The sequence below is a fragment of the Arctopsyche grandis genome, chromosome 2 (genome assembly GCF_051622035.1).
Source record: "Arctopsyche grandis isolate Sample6627 chromosome 2, ASM5162203v2, whole genome shotgun sequence".
NCBI lineage: Eukaryota > Metazoa > Arthropoda > Insecta > Trichoptera > Hydropsychidae > Arctopsyche > Arctopsyche grandis.
In genome coordinates, this window is record NC_135356.1 from 25,845,726 (window position 1) to 25,865,355 (window position 19,630).

Here is a 19,630-nt window from a genome sequence, read left to right on the forward strand (position 1 = left end):
TCCTTTGCTTCTACGGGGACATTTGAGGTCATTTTTGGATACGTGTGCGATGAAATCATTCTTCCCGTAAATACTTGGTATGAGTTTATAGACGCAGTATTTTCAGTTATAAAAAGAGGATGGATATGTAATGATAAGGTTCTGGTATCTAAAAAAACAAAAAATTCGTATTTTTTTATCAAAAGATTGAAGTGGAATTTTATCGTTTATCTTATTATCGGCTTCCTTTAATTCCAACAAAAAGTAGTGTAAACAATTTATATAAATTACAGTTAACTTGTTTATTTTATGGTTACGGCCAAATATAGAAGAGCTAACGTCAGTGAGTCGGCTACCGAAGTGTCGAACGGTCGCGGTGAGTATATCAATTTAGTTTCAATGAAAATCATTTTGGGTTATCTTTATTTTATTCCTGTTTACATTGTTTTCTCTTTTATGTTTTTACTATTATGCTCCATTTCGTACTGACCTCTCGAAATTGTCATTGTTTTATATATTGTGTTATAATATCGTAATCAGTTTAGTATATAAATATATTATTGCTATTTTTATTTATATATGAACTCCAGATGTGAACTATGACTGGATCTGATCGTATTGGCTTCATTGCTTCTTTCCAGATCTTTCATGAAAAAAATGCATTTTTCGACACATTTTCGTACTCGAAATTCAATACTCGAAACAAATATGCTGACAAAATTTATGATACTTAATTTCGCATACACTGTGGCGTAATTGGAAATCAACGTATTGGTAGAATTTTAATCGTTGTCAAATAGCATTTTATATCAAGTATCTTACGCCAAATTTAATTCTATATGTTTCGATTATCAATCCATCACCGTCTATCTTCGAGCACTCCTTCCAAGCGAGCGATGCTCCTCGTATCTCATGTTATGCAGCATTATACAATGCGCTTGTGTTGATGTGTAAATTTAACGTTGAGACTCATTTACTTGCGGTCAATAGCGGCGATTGTTGCGAAAGCGAATTTCACTGTAAAATTGTCTGTATATGAAGTTTTATGTTGAAAAAAAATGGTTCATAACTTTGAATTGGACCCGATTTTAAACCTTACCAAAATCGTATTCAATCTATTGTATAAATGTATAACAATATTGAAGTTAAAGTAAACAACATAATCTTATCATACACATTGAATGTTTGTTTGTCTTAAACTTTATCGTATTTAATTTTGAATGTAAATTATTATAATTTAATTGCTCGATAATGCAATTGTTTATTATTTAGCCAATATCTGGCGTTTCCCAATTCAAATTTATTATGTAATGAGAACTGTTGTTTTCAATAGGGGTCTCCAAACTTTTTAGGAAGATGGCCGAATATGAATATATGAAGCACTAGGAGAATTGTAACCCTTGATATATAATATAATATATTTTGCCCGGCGGTTTCCGTGACGGGCCCGAATGTGAAACGCAAATATCGGAAGGCAAAGATCTTAAATCTAAAGATAAAAAAAAAGGATGCATGGTAAACGGTACATACTCACTTAATTTGCGCGAGCAGGGTACAACAGGAACAAGAGGAACAGGCTTTTCCTCCCGTATTAATGTGCGCGCGCAGAATACGGGAGGAAAAGCCTGTTCCTCTTGTTCCTGTTGTATCCTGCTCGCGCAAATTAAGTGAGTATGTACCGTTTACCATGCACCCTTTTTTTTTGATCTTTCGACTTAAGATCTTTCGATTTTCGATCTTTGTCTTCCGATATTTGCGTTTTCGGGCGTTTCACATTCGGGCCCGTGAGGTAGACTCATTGCCCGGATGTACATATAAATGATTACATCTTGAAATATTTTTCTATATGCGCGTTTTTAAATGTAATGCCTCTAATGCGAGTTGGTACCTTTTTGCAGAAAGGTGTACACATTAAGAAATTTAAATTTTATATTTCTCTTTCTATTACATGCATTCAGTGCTATGCTTGAGAAAATAGTGAAACATTTCCAGAATGAAATATCAAAAGTGGATTGGGTGCGCTTCATCAAAAGCTAAATAACATTCAACGATAGCGAATATCAGGTGGAAAATCAGGTACTAACATCCCACGTCAAAAGTTCAACAATTCCTCATTGTCAAGCCGTCATTTAGTGACAAATCACTTTTGCCTCCGTTTCAGCTTCATCCGGTCAGTTCGAATTGAACATCAAGATGACGACGGGTGATTTGAAGTTTTTCCACGTGCTCGTGATGATCACGCACAGATTGTGGCGCGTCGCCATCCTGATCTCCCTCATCTGCATCTTGATGTACGTTTTCTACAGCGGCATAGCCGCCTGCGTTTTACTACTGGTGTCACTTTCGCGTAAGTATTTACAAACAATACACATATCAATGTCCTCAGAGCGTAATGGTGACGAGTCCACCGTTTGATTCAATTGTTTTGCTAATGAAAAACCATAACTTCACTTTTTTTTTGGCAATGTAAAGCTATAAATTTTGACTTAAAAAAGGGCTGTACACCCGCAACCTTAATTTTGTTGCCGTTCCTTTCTTCGATATATATGTATATTGAGTGAATGCGAGAGTTGCGCTTCGACCAGATAATACGTATTTTAAATCGACAAAATCGAGGTTTCGTATTCTCCAATTTTCTCCTCCGAAACTGGACCAATTTTTAAAAAAATTTCATCATCCGTATGAGAAAGATATTTTCTATGCAACTGTGCGCGTATTTTTTTTTTAAATCGACCGTTAAATAAACACGCTGGACTCTTTTCGTGGGTGTAAAAAAGAGGCGATTTTATAGATGTTTGGCGGCTCCTAGCTCCTATAAAAAATAACTAATCAAAAAAATAAAAGCACAGATGCATGCCAATGGTGGATATCCATAGCATCTTAAAAAAATAATTTCTCTAGTGCCATAATTGAGTAAGGGAGAAGTGTAATACGTTTGTATGGACAAGGCGCTGGTGTCTAGCCCTCTTAATTTCAAATCATTTGTTAATTCATTCAAAACGCTAGTAAGAAATAAAAGCCAACGAAACAGTTAATTGGAGTGCAATAAAAATCCCAAGCTTGAATTTTCTCGTGATCACAAAACTTCATCTATTTATACTACTGTAGCGTGGACGTGTAGAGAGTGTAGGAACACATTGTATCTGCATTGTACCAGTTATACATCCAGACGAGTGACTTCTAGACACGACCCTGTACCTGGGGGAAAACAATAATATCATCACACAGCAGCACAGAAAATGACCGATAGAAGCACGACTCCGCACGTGAAGAAAAACACAAATCGCACAGCCACACAGCAAATGACCTCTACTGGTCAAGCGATGCGGAACGTACGAAAGTACAAAACTAACATCAACACACCTCCCTGCCTAAAAGGGGTTTCCGAGATCTGAGATAAAAGATAAATGCACGCTATTTAATATGACGGCCGGGAAGGAAGTTAACTGGTAGCCACCAACGTGGTCGAATCGGTCTCAATCCCTTACTACATATATTTATAGATGCATTACTAAAAAAGGAATAATACGAGATACTTCAACTCGAGCTCAGATCAATTTCTCCATTGGGGAGCAATCCAATATATGTATTTATGTGATATTTTGATTTTTCAGTGAGTCTGTACTATGCTGAGGATCAGCTGGTGTATCATCCGACTTTGCCGACGCATTCGCGTGTCTTCGTCCCACGGCCAAGCGGCTATAATTTGCCGTTCGAAAGTGTCCGGTGTCCGAGCAAAGATGGCACCGTGCTGCACATGTTTTTCATCCGACAGCCGATCAACGGTGACACCACTCCGACGCTTGTGTTTTTCCACGGCAACGCCGGAAACATGGGTCACAGGTCAGTGTTTAAATGGAGCACTGCATTGTTAAAGAAGCTATAGAATGTATTTTAAACACATTGTACATTTGTCCAGACTACAAAATACAGCAGGCCTCTATCACAACCTTTGCGTTAACATTCTTATGGTGGAATACAGAGGATACGGATTATCCGATGGTTCGCCGTCTGAATCGGGTCTTTGTATGGACGCAAGAACGGCTGTTGATTACCTGCTGACGAGGACCGACATTGATGTAAACCACATTATAATATTCGGAAGATCTCTCGGTAGGTTTAATTGGTTGTTTGTTTGTTTTTATTTGTTAATATTATTTTTGTCTGTTTTTGATTTTTTTTTTTTGGTTTTAGGTGGAGCAGTTGCTATCGATCTTGTATCGAGGCAGGAGTATGCTAACAAAATATGGTGTATGATAGTCGAAAACACGTTTACAAGTATTCCAGAGATGGCCAAACATTTATTAGGCTGGCGAATTCTCAACGTCGTGCCACATTTATTCTATAAAAATAAGGTATAGAACATTGTCGAATGTTTTGTTTGATTTAAGCTATATGATACACACAAAATTTTCACAATTGGAATTACCCAATCTGCATAGCTATGCATATATGTAACATGTATCATCAGCATACAATGAATATCCATTAACTGGCATATAATCAAATTCAGTAAATACGTGAACGAAACAATATAAACTTTTAAATCGTATCGGCATACTAATGGTAAATCGATTATTTTGTGCTGTATACGTATGCGATTTCATGATTAAAAACTCCAAGGTTTTCTATATATATGTATATATAAAAATGAATGTATGTCTCGTATAGGCTCCTAAACCATTCAACCGATTATGATGGAACTTTCAGGATTTGTTGTATGCATGTCTGGGAAGCTTACTGTAAAAAAAAATCGCCCAAAAACGCGAACTAAAACGGGAATGAGTGGCATAGCAATAATTTCAAATGTTTTCGCATCGCGACCTGCGTTGTTAGGGTAAAATAAACAAGCAATTGAATAATTTCAAATGTGTAGCCTGTATTTTTCCGACAATTGGGAATGGGAATTGCATGCGTTATTGTGGCATTGCAACGGGTCTACCTCACGGGCCCGAATGTGAAATGCCCGAAAGATCGAAAATCGAAAGATAAAAACAAAGGGTGCATGGTAAACGGTACATACTCACTTAATTTGCGCAAGCAGGATACAACAGGAACAAGAGGAACCGGTTTTTCCTCCCGTATTCTGCGCGCGCACATTAATACGGGAGGAAAAGCCTGTACCTCTTGTTCCTGTTGTATCCTGCTCGCGCAAATTAAGTGAGTATGTACCGTTTACCATGCACCCTTTTTTTTTTGATCTTTCGACTTAAGATCTTTCGATTTTCGATCTTTGCCTTTCGATATTTGCGTTTTCGGGCGTTTCACATTCGGGCCCGTGACGGAGACCGCATTGCAACGCATGCCGGGTTCAGCTAATTTTCAAAATCATAAAAAGACTCGTATATACATACATATAATAAATACATGGTGGTCCATGTGAATCGGATGGTTATTAATTAAACAGTACTCCATCAACTTTTTGTGAAAAAATTATTTACTGACATAGAAATTACGGTAAAAGTATGCCATTTTGAAATGTTTATGCTCTGATAATTGTATCACTTAAACGATGACAGTTTTCACGTACACGCGTTTGGAGTATTTAAAAATCCCAAAATTAGAAAAGTGGAGGAGTGAAAAGGGAATGAATTTAAAATTCTCTTTGCAAATCATAAGATGTCTGACGGAATATGAATTACTGGGTTGCAGGGTCATTGAAAGATGAAAATTTATTTGTGCATGCACATTTTATACTACGGTAAATTCTTACATGACGGATATTTATGTTGAATTATATAATATTTTATACAATACATATATTGCAATTAGTTTCTAAAACTATCCATTGAAATATCGACAGACATTATACTGGTCATCAAATAATATTTACGTTTATCGACTAGTATGTTTTACAGTAATTGAATTTCATGATGACGTATGAAAACGTACCAAAAAAAAAATATATATATATATATAGAAATAATAATCATTATATTTTCTTTTTATATCATAAAAAGGGTTCTCGGAAAGATGCACTGAATAGAATAGATGCGCAGTTTCGAGAAGTCTTCATTTTCAATGGCGCTCAAAAAAACTTACGCAATAGAATTCCACAAAAAAGGGTTAGCACCCTCGGATAACCTACAAATACCCCTTGACGCTTTTTTGTGGAATCCTATTGCGTGAGTTCTCCTTGAGCATCTTTGAAAGTTTGGATGTCTCGAGTGTGCAACTATCGCGAGTGCATTTTTTCAGTCAACCATAAAAAGATAAGTGAAAAACGCAATTCTCAATTTAAAATTTATCACTGCCTAGCATTATATTCCGACATTATTTACCTTTTTATCGACCAATTGGTCTATTAGCTGTTAATGTTTATTCAGTAAACTACAATGCGTATTTTCTACTTATAAACATACATAATAAGGACTTTGAAACATCTGCTTAAAGTCTACATTGTTCATAGCATAGTATATTTTACATGGAAGTCAATTTTATTACCATATCTAAGTTCATATATTCGACTGAATGTTCAATATTTACTATTTTTATTACAAACCTCCTTAACGTTTCACTTACGATTACAATTCAGAGGACAATTTACCTCTTATCCGATCGTTTTCATACTTTGCCATATTGCTCATTTCGGTCATTAAGAGGGCTGGACACCACCGCCTTGTCTATACAAACGTATTACACTTCTCCCTTCCTCAATTATGGCACTAGAGAAATTATTTTTTAATATACTATGGATATCCACCATTGGGATGCATCTATCGTTTTATTTTTTTGCTTAGTTATTTTTTATAGGAGCTAGGAGCCGCCAAACATCTATAAAATCGCCTCTTTTTTACCCCCACGAAAAGAGTCCAGCGTGCTTATTTAACGGTCGATTTAAAAAAAAATACGCGCATAGTTGCACAGAAAATATCTTTCTCATACCGATGATGATTTTTTTTTTTAAATTGGTCCAGTTTCGGAGGAGAAAATAGGAGAATACGAAACCTCGATTTTGTCGATTTAAAATACGTTTTATCTGGTCGAAGCGCAACTGTCGCATTCACTCAATATATATATTGATATATATATTGTCGCATTCACTCAATACATATATCGAAGAAAGGAACGGCAACAAAATTAAGAATTTGGGTGTACAGCCCTCTTAATATAAGTAAATGGATCTTCCCCCATTACGATAGAGATAAAATATCGTTTAAGAAGCGTTTCAAGTTCGAAAATTTTTAATCTCGGTGACGTCTCGTAGTCATTAATTTCATACATAGATGGCGGTAGTAAAATCAAATTATTAGTATTTTTATTCAAAATAATAATTTATATATCTTAATATTATATAAAAAACTAATTAGTTCACTCAAAGTGTTAATAATGAATGTTATCGATATCCTTGTCGATCGAAATATCGATCCATATTGCTTTAACGGCCAAAACTCTCGGCACATATTTGACACTTCTAGGTAATAATTAGACGTCAGTCATATATTTCAAATAAACTAACAATTGAATTAATTTGTAAACTAAAAATTAGAAAATAAACACTGGTAAAAATAGTTTTTTAAAAACAAACCTTAAAGTTTTGTATATAATATTATTATGTTTCTTCTACATTTTTTAAAATTTCCATACCTGAAATTTATTAAAAGCAATATTATTTTTAATCCACAACCAAAACTATTTGCTTTGTTTTCAATCCTAGAAATTATGTTTAGTTTTTATTTCATTTTCGTTCCGGTTTTTGTCCTTGAAGAAAACATTAATGCTTTATGAAGTTAATGAATTTTCGTTGACGCTCTGAAATACTTACATATATCAGTTATGGATTTGTAATACGTATGTACATATGTGTATATTGAATGTTTCAGTTTATGTCGATAAAGAAAGTCCGTCACATAGGCGTGCCTAGTTTATTCATATGCGGTCAAGCTGATGGATTCGTCCCGCCAATTATGGGAGAATCTCTGTACGCGTACTGCAACGCTACGCACAAGAAACTGGCGCGGGTGGCCGGAGGGGGTCACAATGACACGTGGACGTGTCGAGGATACCATGACATCCTGAAGACGTTCCTTCAAGAAACGCCACCACGCAATAAACTGCCAATCACAACGTCCATTCACCACGTATGAGATGTGCCCATCGACTCACACTCGAGTATGAGATGTTTAATCGTAGCTTATTCAATTCGTTCATTGTTACGGTGACTGTACACATATACCCAGCAATATGAAATGAAATATGATGGTTATTGGTCTTGGAAAATGTATTTAAATTGTGTTTGAAAATGTATTTAATTTGTGTTTAAAAATGTATTTAAATTGGTCTTATTGAAAATGTATTTAAATATTCGTTTTCATGTGTTTCATAATTTTTTTTAATTATGACATTTATAATGGTAAGTTTTTTTTTACTCGGTCGTTGTTATAGATAATAAGTTATGTTATTTTGACAATCAAATTGTTCTTTATTTTTGTATTGAATGTATGAATTTTGAAAGCAAAGATGCAGATCAAAAATAAATAAAAATATTTGGTTTTAATAATTTGAATTAAATTTATGACTTAAAGATTTAATAACTTTGTGATTTAAGAAGAAATTTTACGTCGATGTTACAGTCGACGTGTATTTTCAGTTTTAATATATACTGGCGTTTTAGGTCATTCATATTAGAATACAATTCAACTAGTAAATTATATCTCTACAAGTGCAAATACACTTTCAATAATGTGCGCCAGTTTTAATATAACGGTTTTGTTGATATTTTTACGAATACTTTAGAATTCAATAATGCGTTAATATTTGTTAGGTTTTACGAATCAAGGTAATGAGTACCGTACCATATTACGATAACTTTAAGAATGTGCTCAAAACTAAATTGTGACATTTTCACTAACCTGGTACCTAATTATAGTTGAACTGTATTTTCAATTGTAATATATTGTGACCAGTTGGAATGTAATTCGCCATATGAATCAACTTACGTGGGTTAGACGGAATATATTCCAACTAGTCACAATATAATACAACCGAAAATACAATTCAACTATAACGGTAGCTGGTACTAGGTTAGTTGGAATATATTTCAAATAGTCGAAATATATTACAACTGGAAGATTCATTTCGACTGTAACATCGATATAAAATACCACAACAGTATTTGCTTTTGAAACCATATACATATGTTACATATGTATGTATTATCTATGAAATATAATTTTTAATTACAGTTATAAATATTCAACTCTTTTACTATGTTTTTAACTATAATGTTTAGCAGATCTTTAGCAATAAAATGTTTTGTTTGACTTATATTCAATAGTTCAGTTCAAAACTAATTTGCATATCTTTGATTTAAAAGTGATGAATTGACATTTTGTTTATTTATAAATCAATTGTAATTTTTAACGAACAGCTGATATTCTTGTTTATCTGTAATGTACCTGTGAATTTTTTTTTATAATCATTGTAATATATGCAAGTGAATGTTTTGCTAATAAAGGATAAACGGTGTGTCAGCATCATCCAGAGAGGAGAGAGGCTGTTTTTTTTCTTTGTAAAAGCTTTTTTTATATATTCTAAATAGAAACTTTATCTTATGGAAAATCGTATAAAAGCTGATGCATAAATTTTCATTTGGTTCTAATGTATAGTCATACTAGTCAATTTAATAAATACAGTAAAACCTCGTTTTGACCGAATTTTCCGTTAATCAATAGATTCCTTCAATTTACACATAATACTTGGTCATATCTTTTGACAGTGACTACCATTTGTCTTGTGCTATTCTCTATGTGCAGGTTTATCTCTACCCGTTTGTCCGTTAAATCGAGGTTTCACTGTGTAAATGGGCTCAACTCTGCAAAAATGAGTGACACTTTAACAACGGCACCTTAATAACTGACAATCCTTCACATTCAGTATGATAAACTTGCAAATTTGATACTGCACAAAATAAATACTTTCCGCTGTTAGAACTTACATCATTTTTGCAGAAGTCTACGTCCGAATATGAGTGCTTTATTGTATCTTTGTGTTCAAAGGGACAAGTATGGATTAAGTATTAACGAAATAAAGTTGAAAATATATAATAATTGTTTTATAACAACAACAAATTTATATTGTCAAAAGCTTATATACATACATTCATTTCTGTGAGGAAATCTGACAACAGAGCAATAATAAAACTAATCAAAATCAATTTCAAATACATATATATATATATGCACACATACACATATACATATAATTTATTTACAAAACCAAATACACATAATAAAAATATGCATGTAAATATGTTACACCCGTCTTTGACATATGCGGCAAGTACATTAAACAACAAACCGTACTTTTCCTTCAGTTTCAAGACTACAAAACACCATTATTATCATTTTGTGTTGTCAGTTAAAATCAATTCGAGATTCGAAGAAAAACATGATTTTTCACGGAAAGTATATTCTGCGTAAATCGAGAAATGGGTATAATATACATACATACAAATAGTCATTCTTGCGAAACTCCAATGTTGCTGGAGAAAAATGACGTAATTTCGCCAGAACATAGACGGTGTGTAATTTCACAATATATCGAATATATTATATAGATTATAATAATAAAATATAGATTAGTTCTGAGTACGTTGTCCATAATGGAGAAATAGAAATATACACTTGTGTTTACACATCATCACACAGTGATTTTCAACATTTAATTACAGCTGTTTTAGAACTGTAGCTATACGGACGATCAATCGTCGAAAACAAGCCGGCAGGGAAATAATTTGCCCATACAAAGAAACAATTCAATTTCGTATTGTGAATCAATTGATTTATAAAACATCTCACTAAAAAATACAACAAATAGCCCTTTCCGATAAAATGAATTTGCTGCCTAAAATTGCCTATACATACACACATAGTAGCTACAAAGGATTTGTTGTACTTTTCAATCAGATCACCAATTTAACTAGGAAAATTTGTTAAAATTTTTAACACACAATGAGCAAATAGCCAACATCTCGAATGAACATAATATAACTAGAAAATACACTTAAACTTCACTATAAATTGATATTTACATCAAAAGTACGTATTCTCAACTCAAAACTTTATCATTGAGAAAAACGTATAACATGTGGAACATTCTTTTAAATAAAAAAAAACATAGAACGGTTTAAAAAATAAAATGTTACTTTTTGCCCACTGTGTATATTTTATATTTACATATATATGTATATATTATTTTTAATACGAGATAAAAAATCCCACGTCTATCTCGATTGTACATTTTAAATAATATATTTCATACCCACAATCAACCCAAACTAAATTTGTTTATTTCTTAAACATTAAGAATAAAACATAAAAGAATACCTAGAAAATATAAAAATTTTAAACTTAACGCTTCTTATCATTCAACGCTTTATAATCCGTGAACAATGTTTTCAAATCAGCTAAGGCTTCTTCGATGTGCTCGGCGAACTTCGAAGAGTCCTGAAATACGACATAAACAATATGCATTACATATGTGACATACGGTACGCAAATTTATTGTTAATAATAATAAGACTGACTGTGATCGGGCAACTCTTCTTGGACGATATATGGAAAAATATTACATCTTCACCGGCGATGATATATGACACGCCGTAGCCATCATCGGCAACTGGACCGAATCCACCTCCAGCGCTGATACACTTTGGATGCTTCTTCAAATCCAATTTATTCGTTTGACCTGAACATGAAATAAATATATAGATAGCGTATTGATTAAAATGAAAGTAGCATTAATAAGCTCATTCGAGACAAGTCTATTCCGAGTTGTAAAACATAGTCGGACTAAAAATTTCTGGCTCACTGTTTGTATTGAACTTTCCAAAAACTAGATCTTAGGTATTTTCGCAAAATAACGGCAAAAATAATAGGTTTTGTAAATTCAACATGTCTTAAACCTTTTTATGTGATTTTGAGTGATATTAGATAATAACTTTAGTTTATATTATAGCTCTAAGTTATGTGTATTATAATTAGCTTTCTAAGCTATTCTAAATAAATAAATTTATCAATTAAATTAAAAATTGGAATACAGCTTCTTTACAGTCTTCGATCATATAAATTATCAGATCAGTATTTCTCAAACTACGGTGATTGTAATATTTAATCTTATGTAAAATTCATATATATTTTATATCTATCTGATAGATCATTGTATTATTCGTTTGAATGAAAGATTCAACTTGAGAAACATGTATCCTACATGAGAAAAAACCAGTCAAATTCAATATCTGTGGATTTGAAATGTTTTCATGGATATTGTTATTATGAAATTTTATCAATCAATTTTCCTTAGGAAGAAACGTCTAACTTTAAACCATCGAAATATATATATTTTTAATTTATTTGTCGATATTTTGGATAAAGAAATGCTGGTATGATGTCTATGAATGGAAGTTTGAAACTAAATCTTTTAAATTATAATTTTGTTTGTATGAAGTTTGGAGGATTTACAAACACACGCTTGTGTTGATGACTTTTGAATGAAGTTTATTAAAAACACAACGTAGGTGTTTACGGCCCATAGTGAGATAAAATTTCTATCTGACTTGGCATATTAAAGTTAATTAGCCAAATTCAAACTATTATATGTAGTTGCATTGACAAGCTAATTCGAAATAGACCTGATAAAATATAACTAGACTCAAATATTCAATTACATTTTAGAACGAGTCATCAATTTTCTTCTATATTTCATTTCATAGCTGTTAACATTAAGTGAAAAACTAAGATGTTCTGACCAATATGAAACATACATACAGTAGAACCTCGATTATCGGGATTGTTAAAACAAACACAAATTTTACGATTTTGCTGCGTTGGAATGCATATCATAAAAGTTCTAAAATAAGACGGAGAAATGACTCAGTTGTCTTCAAAATTTGATCGCGATTTAAATATTTATTTTTAATATTTCCAATATGGAAAAAAAAAGAAAACGTGTTGTATTATCATTAAAAGAAAAATCAGATATAATTAATGCCTTAAAAAGCGGCGTCTTAGGACGTTTTTTTGTCAAATAAATATGGTGTTGGAACGTCAACGATCTCGGATATAAAGTGAAAAAATTATGAAGTTTACTGATTAATGTCAGAAGATGGAAGCTCAGAGCGTAAGGTTTTGAAAAAATCAGGAAATGTAGAAGTTGAAGAGTGTATTTTTATGTGGTTCATTCAAAGACGATCGTCTGGACAGCCAATATCTGGTCCATTATTGTATGAAAAGTATTAGCGATTTGGCAGCTTCAAAAAGAACAGCTAACTTTAAGAAAAAATCCATAATTGAATTTCTTAATAAAGACTAATTTAATATTGATCTTCGTGTTATTATACATATATGTATGCAAATGTAGACATAAAAATTATTCATACTGAATGCACACGTCTTTCCGTGTCAATTATGATATTTTTCGATTATCCCCAATTAGTCCGGATAATCGAGGTTCTACTGTATATATATTTTGATTTTTCTTATTGTAAATACCATTGAAATGAAATATCAGATGGGGCCTGGTATGAGCCGTTTTTATCGATTATTGCACGATTGCGACAGACGTACCATGTGGTGTTTGACTAGTTGACAATCTCCATGGTTCACTGAGTACTTCTTGGAGGAACGGTGAATCTAACTCGAGGTATTTAGATACAATATACAGACAGAACAGATGTCTGTCGATTCCTTTGCCGCACATCGCATTCTGATATCCGAGCTGATGTTGGGACGTTGCAAGGTTTAACAGTCGCATCTTTTCTTCCACCTTTAAAAAAATTAAGTTAGAAATATTATTTTTTTCAAATAGTTTGAATTGCTGCGGTTTAAAAATCTGCTTACCGTTGAATTTTTATCGTCCATCGCTTTGACCCAAGCCGCGCTTTCGATGGTGCACGGTCTGACCGTTTCTGTTCGGCCCTCCCTGAAAAGTCTAGTCATGGAGGCCTCATAGGTCAAACTGAAACGGTTAGCGTTTCTGTAATATGCAAGCTGCAGCGCCATTTGTATGTACGCGTCTGGCGAAATCCGACACTTCTTCATGAATCCTTTTTGGAAAAAATAAATAGATAGAATGATAAATCAATCATACAGAACAGTGCCAATGATATATTCGGAATAGTTCTTATATCTGATTGATTCCACTTTTCCACTCAAATCCACTGGGCATTGAATGCCAAACTGTTCCACAAAATTTAATAAACTCGGAGAAATGTGAAAAGGTGTATATGTGTATGTACTACATGAAAGTTATAAAGCAAAATAATCTTCCAGTTGGAATATATTCTATCTGACCTTGTACCAATTATCGTTATAGTTAAAGTGTATTTTCAGTTGTAATATATTTCGACTAGTGGTAATATATTCCGTCTAACCCACGTAAGTTGTTTCGTACGACGAATTACAATCCAACGGGTCAAAATGGTTCGGTGATTACTAGTCAAATGTGAACCAGTCACAAGACAACCGGTCGCTCTAGATCGGTCACACGTGATCACCCGTCACACTAAAACTGGTCATGAGAAAACTGGTTGACCGATTTTAGGGTGTGACCAGTTTTCTCGTGACCAGTTTTAGTGTGAACGGTGATCACGTGTGACCGATCTAGAGCGACCGGTTGTCCTGTGACTGGTTCACATATGACTAGTAGTCCGTTTACCGGTCAAAATATATTACAACCGAAAATACATTGCAACTATAAGTTGGTACCAGATTAGATGGAGAGATTAGGTTTTCGTGAAAGTGTCACAATTTAGTTTTGAACACATTCTTACAGTTATTGTAATATGGTACTTACTCATTATCTTTATTCGTAACATCTAGCAAATATTAACGCATTATTGAATTCTAAAACATTCGTAAAAACATCAACAAAACTGCTATATTACAACTGGCGCACATTATTGAAAGTGTATTTGCGCTTGTAGAGATATAATTTATTAGTTGAATATATCACAACTGAAAATACACTTCGACTGTAACTAATACATTACCTTTTCCATATTTTGAATACATGAGAATTCTCAAGTCCAAATCATTCACTAGCTTTTGAGCGACGTTGTAAGATATCTGTACAGAATCATTGTACTCTTCAGATTTCAAATCCCACTGTAATCGAATCGGCGATGGCGGCTTCGTGGTCACTTCACCCAAGCAGTTTCCCTTTTCGTCGTATCTGATATAAAACAAAACTAATTACACCGACTGTTACACGTATGCATCAAGACTTGAATATGTGACTATATTGTGAACAAAGCTACTAGGTGAATTTGAATTAGCAAAAGCACGGTATCAATTGAAAAATTTGCTAATTTTTTAAGAGCGCGTGAACAACTGACGATTTAAAATAGCAATGTGTATGTGTGTAATGAAATTAAATGAATTTAAACTGACTTCCATTTAGCGATTCAAACAACTATGGTATTATATTTAATATAAGATATTTGTATAATAATAATATTCTATGATACGCGTTGTTATTTTAAATGAAAAAGAAAATTGTGAACGTACATACAGTGGAAAACCTCGATTTAACAAATAATAACTTATTTAACGGTATTTTTCCATATTAAACTACAACCTATCCAATCCCGGCTGAGCTGCTTCTTAGTTTATACTATTATATACCTTTAAGACATATGAGCCGTTAGTGGCGGAAGTATAATTTTCAGATCCAAAAACACTACTTCTGTTTGACTTAATTCACAAATTGTTATCACTTCGAGAATAGTGGAGTTATGCTATTTTCAATTATAATGTACCGTATGTCTATACTGAACAATGGTTTCTTTTTTTAATGTAAGTCACATGGTTGAATCTTTTTATTTTTATTTTAGAAATATATATCTTAATTCTAAAAAAGCTTAATTTTTTGCTCAATATTTTTCATGTTTCTTGAAGAAAACAAATATTCACACCCATTAAGGAGTTGAAATATGATTTTTACTTTATTTTTTACGCACTAGATCCTTAAAACAAACAAAAAAATTGGAAATTATACTTATTATTATGAAAAAATTAAAGTTAAAAAGAATATGTAAATTTTAACAGAAAGAATTTGTCAGATAAATCGAAGTTTTACTGTATGTACATACGTCAAAACGATATATATGCATGTATTTTAGAAAAGCGATTAAGGTAATACATATATATGAATTTATTACAAGAAAAGTACTATTTCAAATAGTATTATAATAAGGTTGTGGCTATTTGCAGGTACTATATCTGCAAATTATAGGCTATTTGCAGGTACTATATCAGCGAATTATTGGCTATTTGCAGGGACGATATCTGCGACAGGCGCAAAGCCTTCTGCGCATGCGCGTGAACTGTCACTGTCAGCGTGTTTACTGTTAAAATTTTGTTTTAAACCGTAAAGTGACGTAGAGTAAAAAATATAATCCAAATTAGTTAATATTATTAATTGTTAGAAAATTATTATCATATACAACGTATAATACCTACATACAAGTACAAGCCGCGAACTAGCTAAATGATATAAATCTATTATAATAACGTGCGAAATTTATTTGCACTCATATTTAATGAACGATTGATTAAACAAGTCTAGCATTCATTAAATGTAAGAAATTATAATCGGATTACAAGTTCACTCGCATGCGCAGAAGGCTTTGCGCCTGTCGCAGATATAGTACCTGCAAATAGCCAATAATACGCAGATATAGTACCTGCAAATAGCCAAAACCTTATAATAATACAAATTAAACTGAAAATTTTCCGAATAGAAAAAATACAATAAACCGATCAAAACAACTGTGTTGGCGGAATGGTATGGATTTTATGTACAGCATTAAAATAAAAAAATAAGATTATTTGCACGGAAAAAAATATTAATTAAATTTTACAAGATAAGAAAGAGTATGTCAGAACTATAATATTATACTTCCTAAGCGAAGTCGAAGCATGCAATATATGAAAAAAAAAGGTTATCACAACAGTTAGCAGAAGAATAATGAAAAAAAGTTGTATGATGAAATAAAAATATTAGTCAATGAAACGATCAGTGTCAAGATTAAAATGCAGACTGAGACGAAAATGTTTAGATATTAAGTTTAATTAAGTAATTTAGAAGAGTTTACCCTAAATCCAACTCTGACCATATTGTGTATTCCCAGAGGTGCCCCATCACAGGAGCATCGGCCCTAAAAAATTACCCGCATGTATATAGAAAATATAATAAATCAAGAGTGACTCTCCATAATCATACGCATATACATATGTATAAAAAATATCAAAGATGCACTGTCATTTATGAAAATATAATAAAATAAAAAATGCAGACATAATAAATCAACTATCCACAATGTCTTCATAAAATAAATCACACAATTTGGCCTTTACATTTATATATCACGTATGTATTAAGACATTGTTGATAATTGTTATTACATTACAATACATACTAATGACAGAAAAAATTATATCTTCGACGGTTACTAAATATTTTATCACCTTAAAATTCTATATTGATATGTAGAATACTTTTAAATTAACTATTTGGAGTTTAAAAGTATACACTACAAGTATGCTTACAAGTAGTATGGAATTTTATTTCGACTTGTATAAGTTGCATAAAAGAGGAAATTTTTTCTCTTTCCACCGTGTAAATATATCATCTTCTGTTCTGTTCATTCATTTATAAAATATACTAAACATTACTTAAATATATACATGCTTTTCAATAAATGTAAATGTAATAATCAGCATGATAGTAGTGAAATTTAGATTTTGTCATATTATTATAACTAGGTTATATATGTATGTACACATCATATATAAATATTATATTATATAAAAGCACATAAAAAACATTGTAGAGAAGCATAGTGAAGCGAGAGCACGAGCTTATCCCCCAGTATGATTACGAACGCCAAATCCTTGATAAATCCTAACATTCACTGCAGTGTCGATGTTTGCTAGTTGGCAAATTTTAAAATTTATTATCGATTGGTTACAATCTTGCACTTTACTGTGTGGTTGCAGAGGGGCCTACAAAGTAATACAAACTGGATGAAATCTACTATTTGTTTGACCTTTTTTTCACAAAGCATCAAATGTATTATAGATGTACAACAAAAAAAAAACCCAATTCGGTGAAAAAATATGGCTTTCATATTATGAACCAAACCAACAGCAGATCATAACTAGCAAACTCGAAAACAGTAGGATTTACCAACATTTGGACTTCAACGATGACATTATAATAGATATAGCAGCGTTTGATTGTCTCGACACCAATAATAATAGATCAAGTCTAATTAGATGATAAGATAATGCAAAGATGCTGCGGTTATTAACATGTTACCCACAGTATCGACGCGGCTTCTTCCATGATTACTACTTCCCATAGATGAGACATCACTCCAGCATCACCCCTAGAGATTTCAAATACAGATTACAGACACTTACATGTGAAGGACAAAATATGGAAAATTCATTTTTCAAACACAACCTTCACTTCATTTTTCGAAACAAAACTTTTTACCTGAAATGGAACGTGTGATTCGAGTTCATAAGAGCAACCAGGATATGGTATGGAGACCCTTCATATGTATATTGTGTAATAATACCATTTTTTATTTATATATGTATAACATATTAGATACTAAATCACAAAAAACACAAATAACATACGCAATACTGAAAATTTATGCTTATTTGATTCGATTGATAAATAAAAAAAAATATTCAATTGACTATACTACTTAGAAGTAAACTTTCATAATCATTTGAATATTAACTGTGTAAAACAAAAAAATGTAGAAAAACATTAATTCTAGTAAAAAATGAAATCTAACAAAAAACATAAATCTAACTAGTATATGAAAAAACAAGTATAAATCCGTCATTATATTTATAGGTTAAAAAAAAATACAATGACATTTTTTATCAAAAAGATCATGAATAGTTTGTATGGATGGTCTAGAAATTTTTATCGCTCTACAAAATATACAAAAAAAAAACGATATTACGTAAATATAATAGAAGAATAGCCGACATTAACTTTTCTAGATATAATGATAGATTTACACATAAAAGTTTTTATATAATACAATGTACATATTGTATAATATGTGGTAGACTTTCTATGACGTTTTAACATTGGTTTCTAGAGCTTTAGAAAACATATCGCAAATAAGTTCAAATTGATTCTATGAGAAACGGGAGCTTTGGGCCTTAATCACTACCAAAATTTATCCATTTTGATATAAAATTAAAATGGTTATAGAATTTTTACTGTTTATTTGATTTATTAAAAATAAAATATTATAAACATATCGAACACGGGGAATATTTTGTTTTTGATATTCCAATCATAAAAATTCGCCGAATGTTTTAATTTAAACTAAGCCCTCCTATAAAATAGGTAAAGATTTACTGCTTTTCGTTTGCGTCCAACTAGCCATATGTTCTCATCTAAGAAATAAATCACTCTATGGTATAAATTAGAATGTTTATAATATGTGCATTTTGATGTCATTAAAACGCCATAGTGATCCAGCATTCTAAATCTACTGCATGTCAGTAGATATGCGCTATCTATTATTACTTCAAATTAAATTAAGTAATTAAAATTAAGCAACAGATTATATTAATATATATATATAGCTCACTCATTTCTAAACACCATCAAT

At 32.1% G+C, this 19,630-nt stretch overlaps 2 protein-coding genes across 2 annotated transcripts in view; one reads left to right on the forward strand and one right to left on the reverse strand.

The window, feature by feature from the left end:
* Positions 1–248: 248 nt before the first annotated feature.
* Bem46 (abhydrolase domain containing 13-like protein Bem46) lies at positions 249–10,121 on the forward strand. The gene is made up of 7 exons (XM_077445048.1): positions 249–355; positions 1,938–2,055; positions 2,141–2,326; positions 3,594–3,822; positions 3,899–4,092; positions 4,174–4,334; positions 7,803–10,121. Exons 3-7 carry the CDS (start codon positions 2,173–2,175, stop codon positions 8,064–8,066), a joined length of 1,002 nt encoding a protein of 333 aa, XP_077301174.1. The 5' UTR covers positions 249–355; positions 1,938–2,055; positions 2,141–2,172; the 3' UTR covers positions 8,067–10,121.
* Positions 10,022–19,630, reverse strand: part of whd (carnitine O-palmitoyltransferase whd) — a 38,509-nt gene continuing 28,900 nt past the window's right edge. The window contains exons 11-16 of the mRNA XM_077445043.1: positions 17,075–17,137; positions 14,969–15,150; positions 13,818–14,023; positions 13,545–13,743; positions 11,507–11,667; positions 10,022–11,426 (exon numbers count right to left, since the gene is read on the reverse strand). Of these exons, the coding sequence (XP_077301169.1) occupies positions 11,331–11,426; positions 11,507–11,667; positions 13,545–13,743; positions 13,818–14,023; positions 14,969–15,150; positions 17,075–17,137 (907 nt within the window). The 3' untranslated portion in view covers positions 10,022–11,330. The remainder of the gene's footprint in view (positions 11,427–11,506; positions 11,668–13,544; positions 13,744–13,817; positions 14,024–14,968; positions 15,151–17,074; positions 17,138–19,630) is intronic.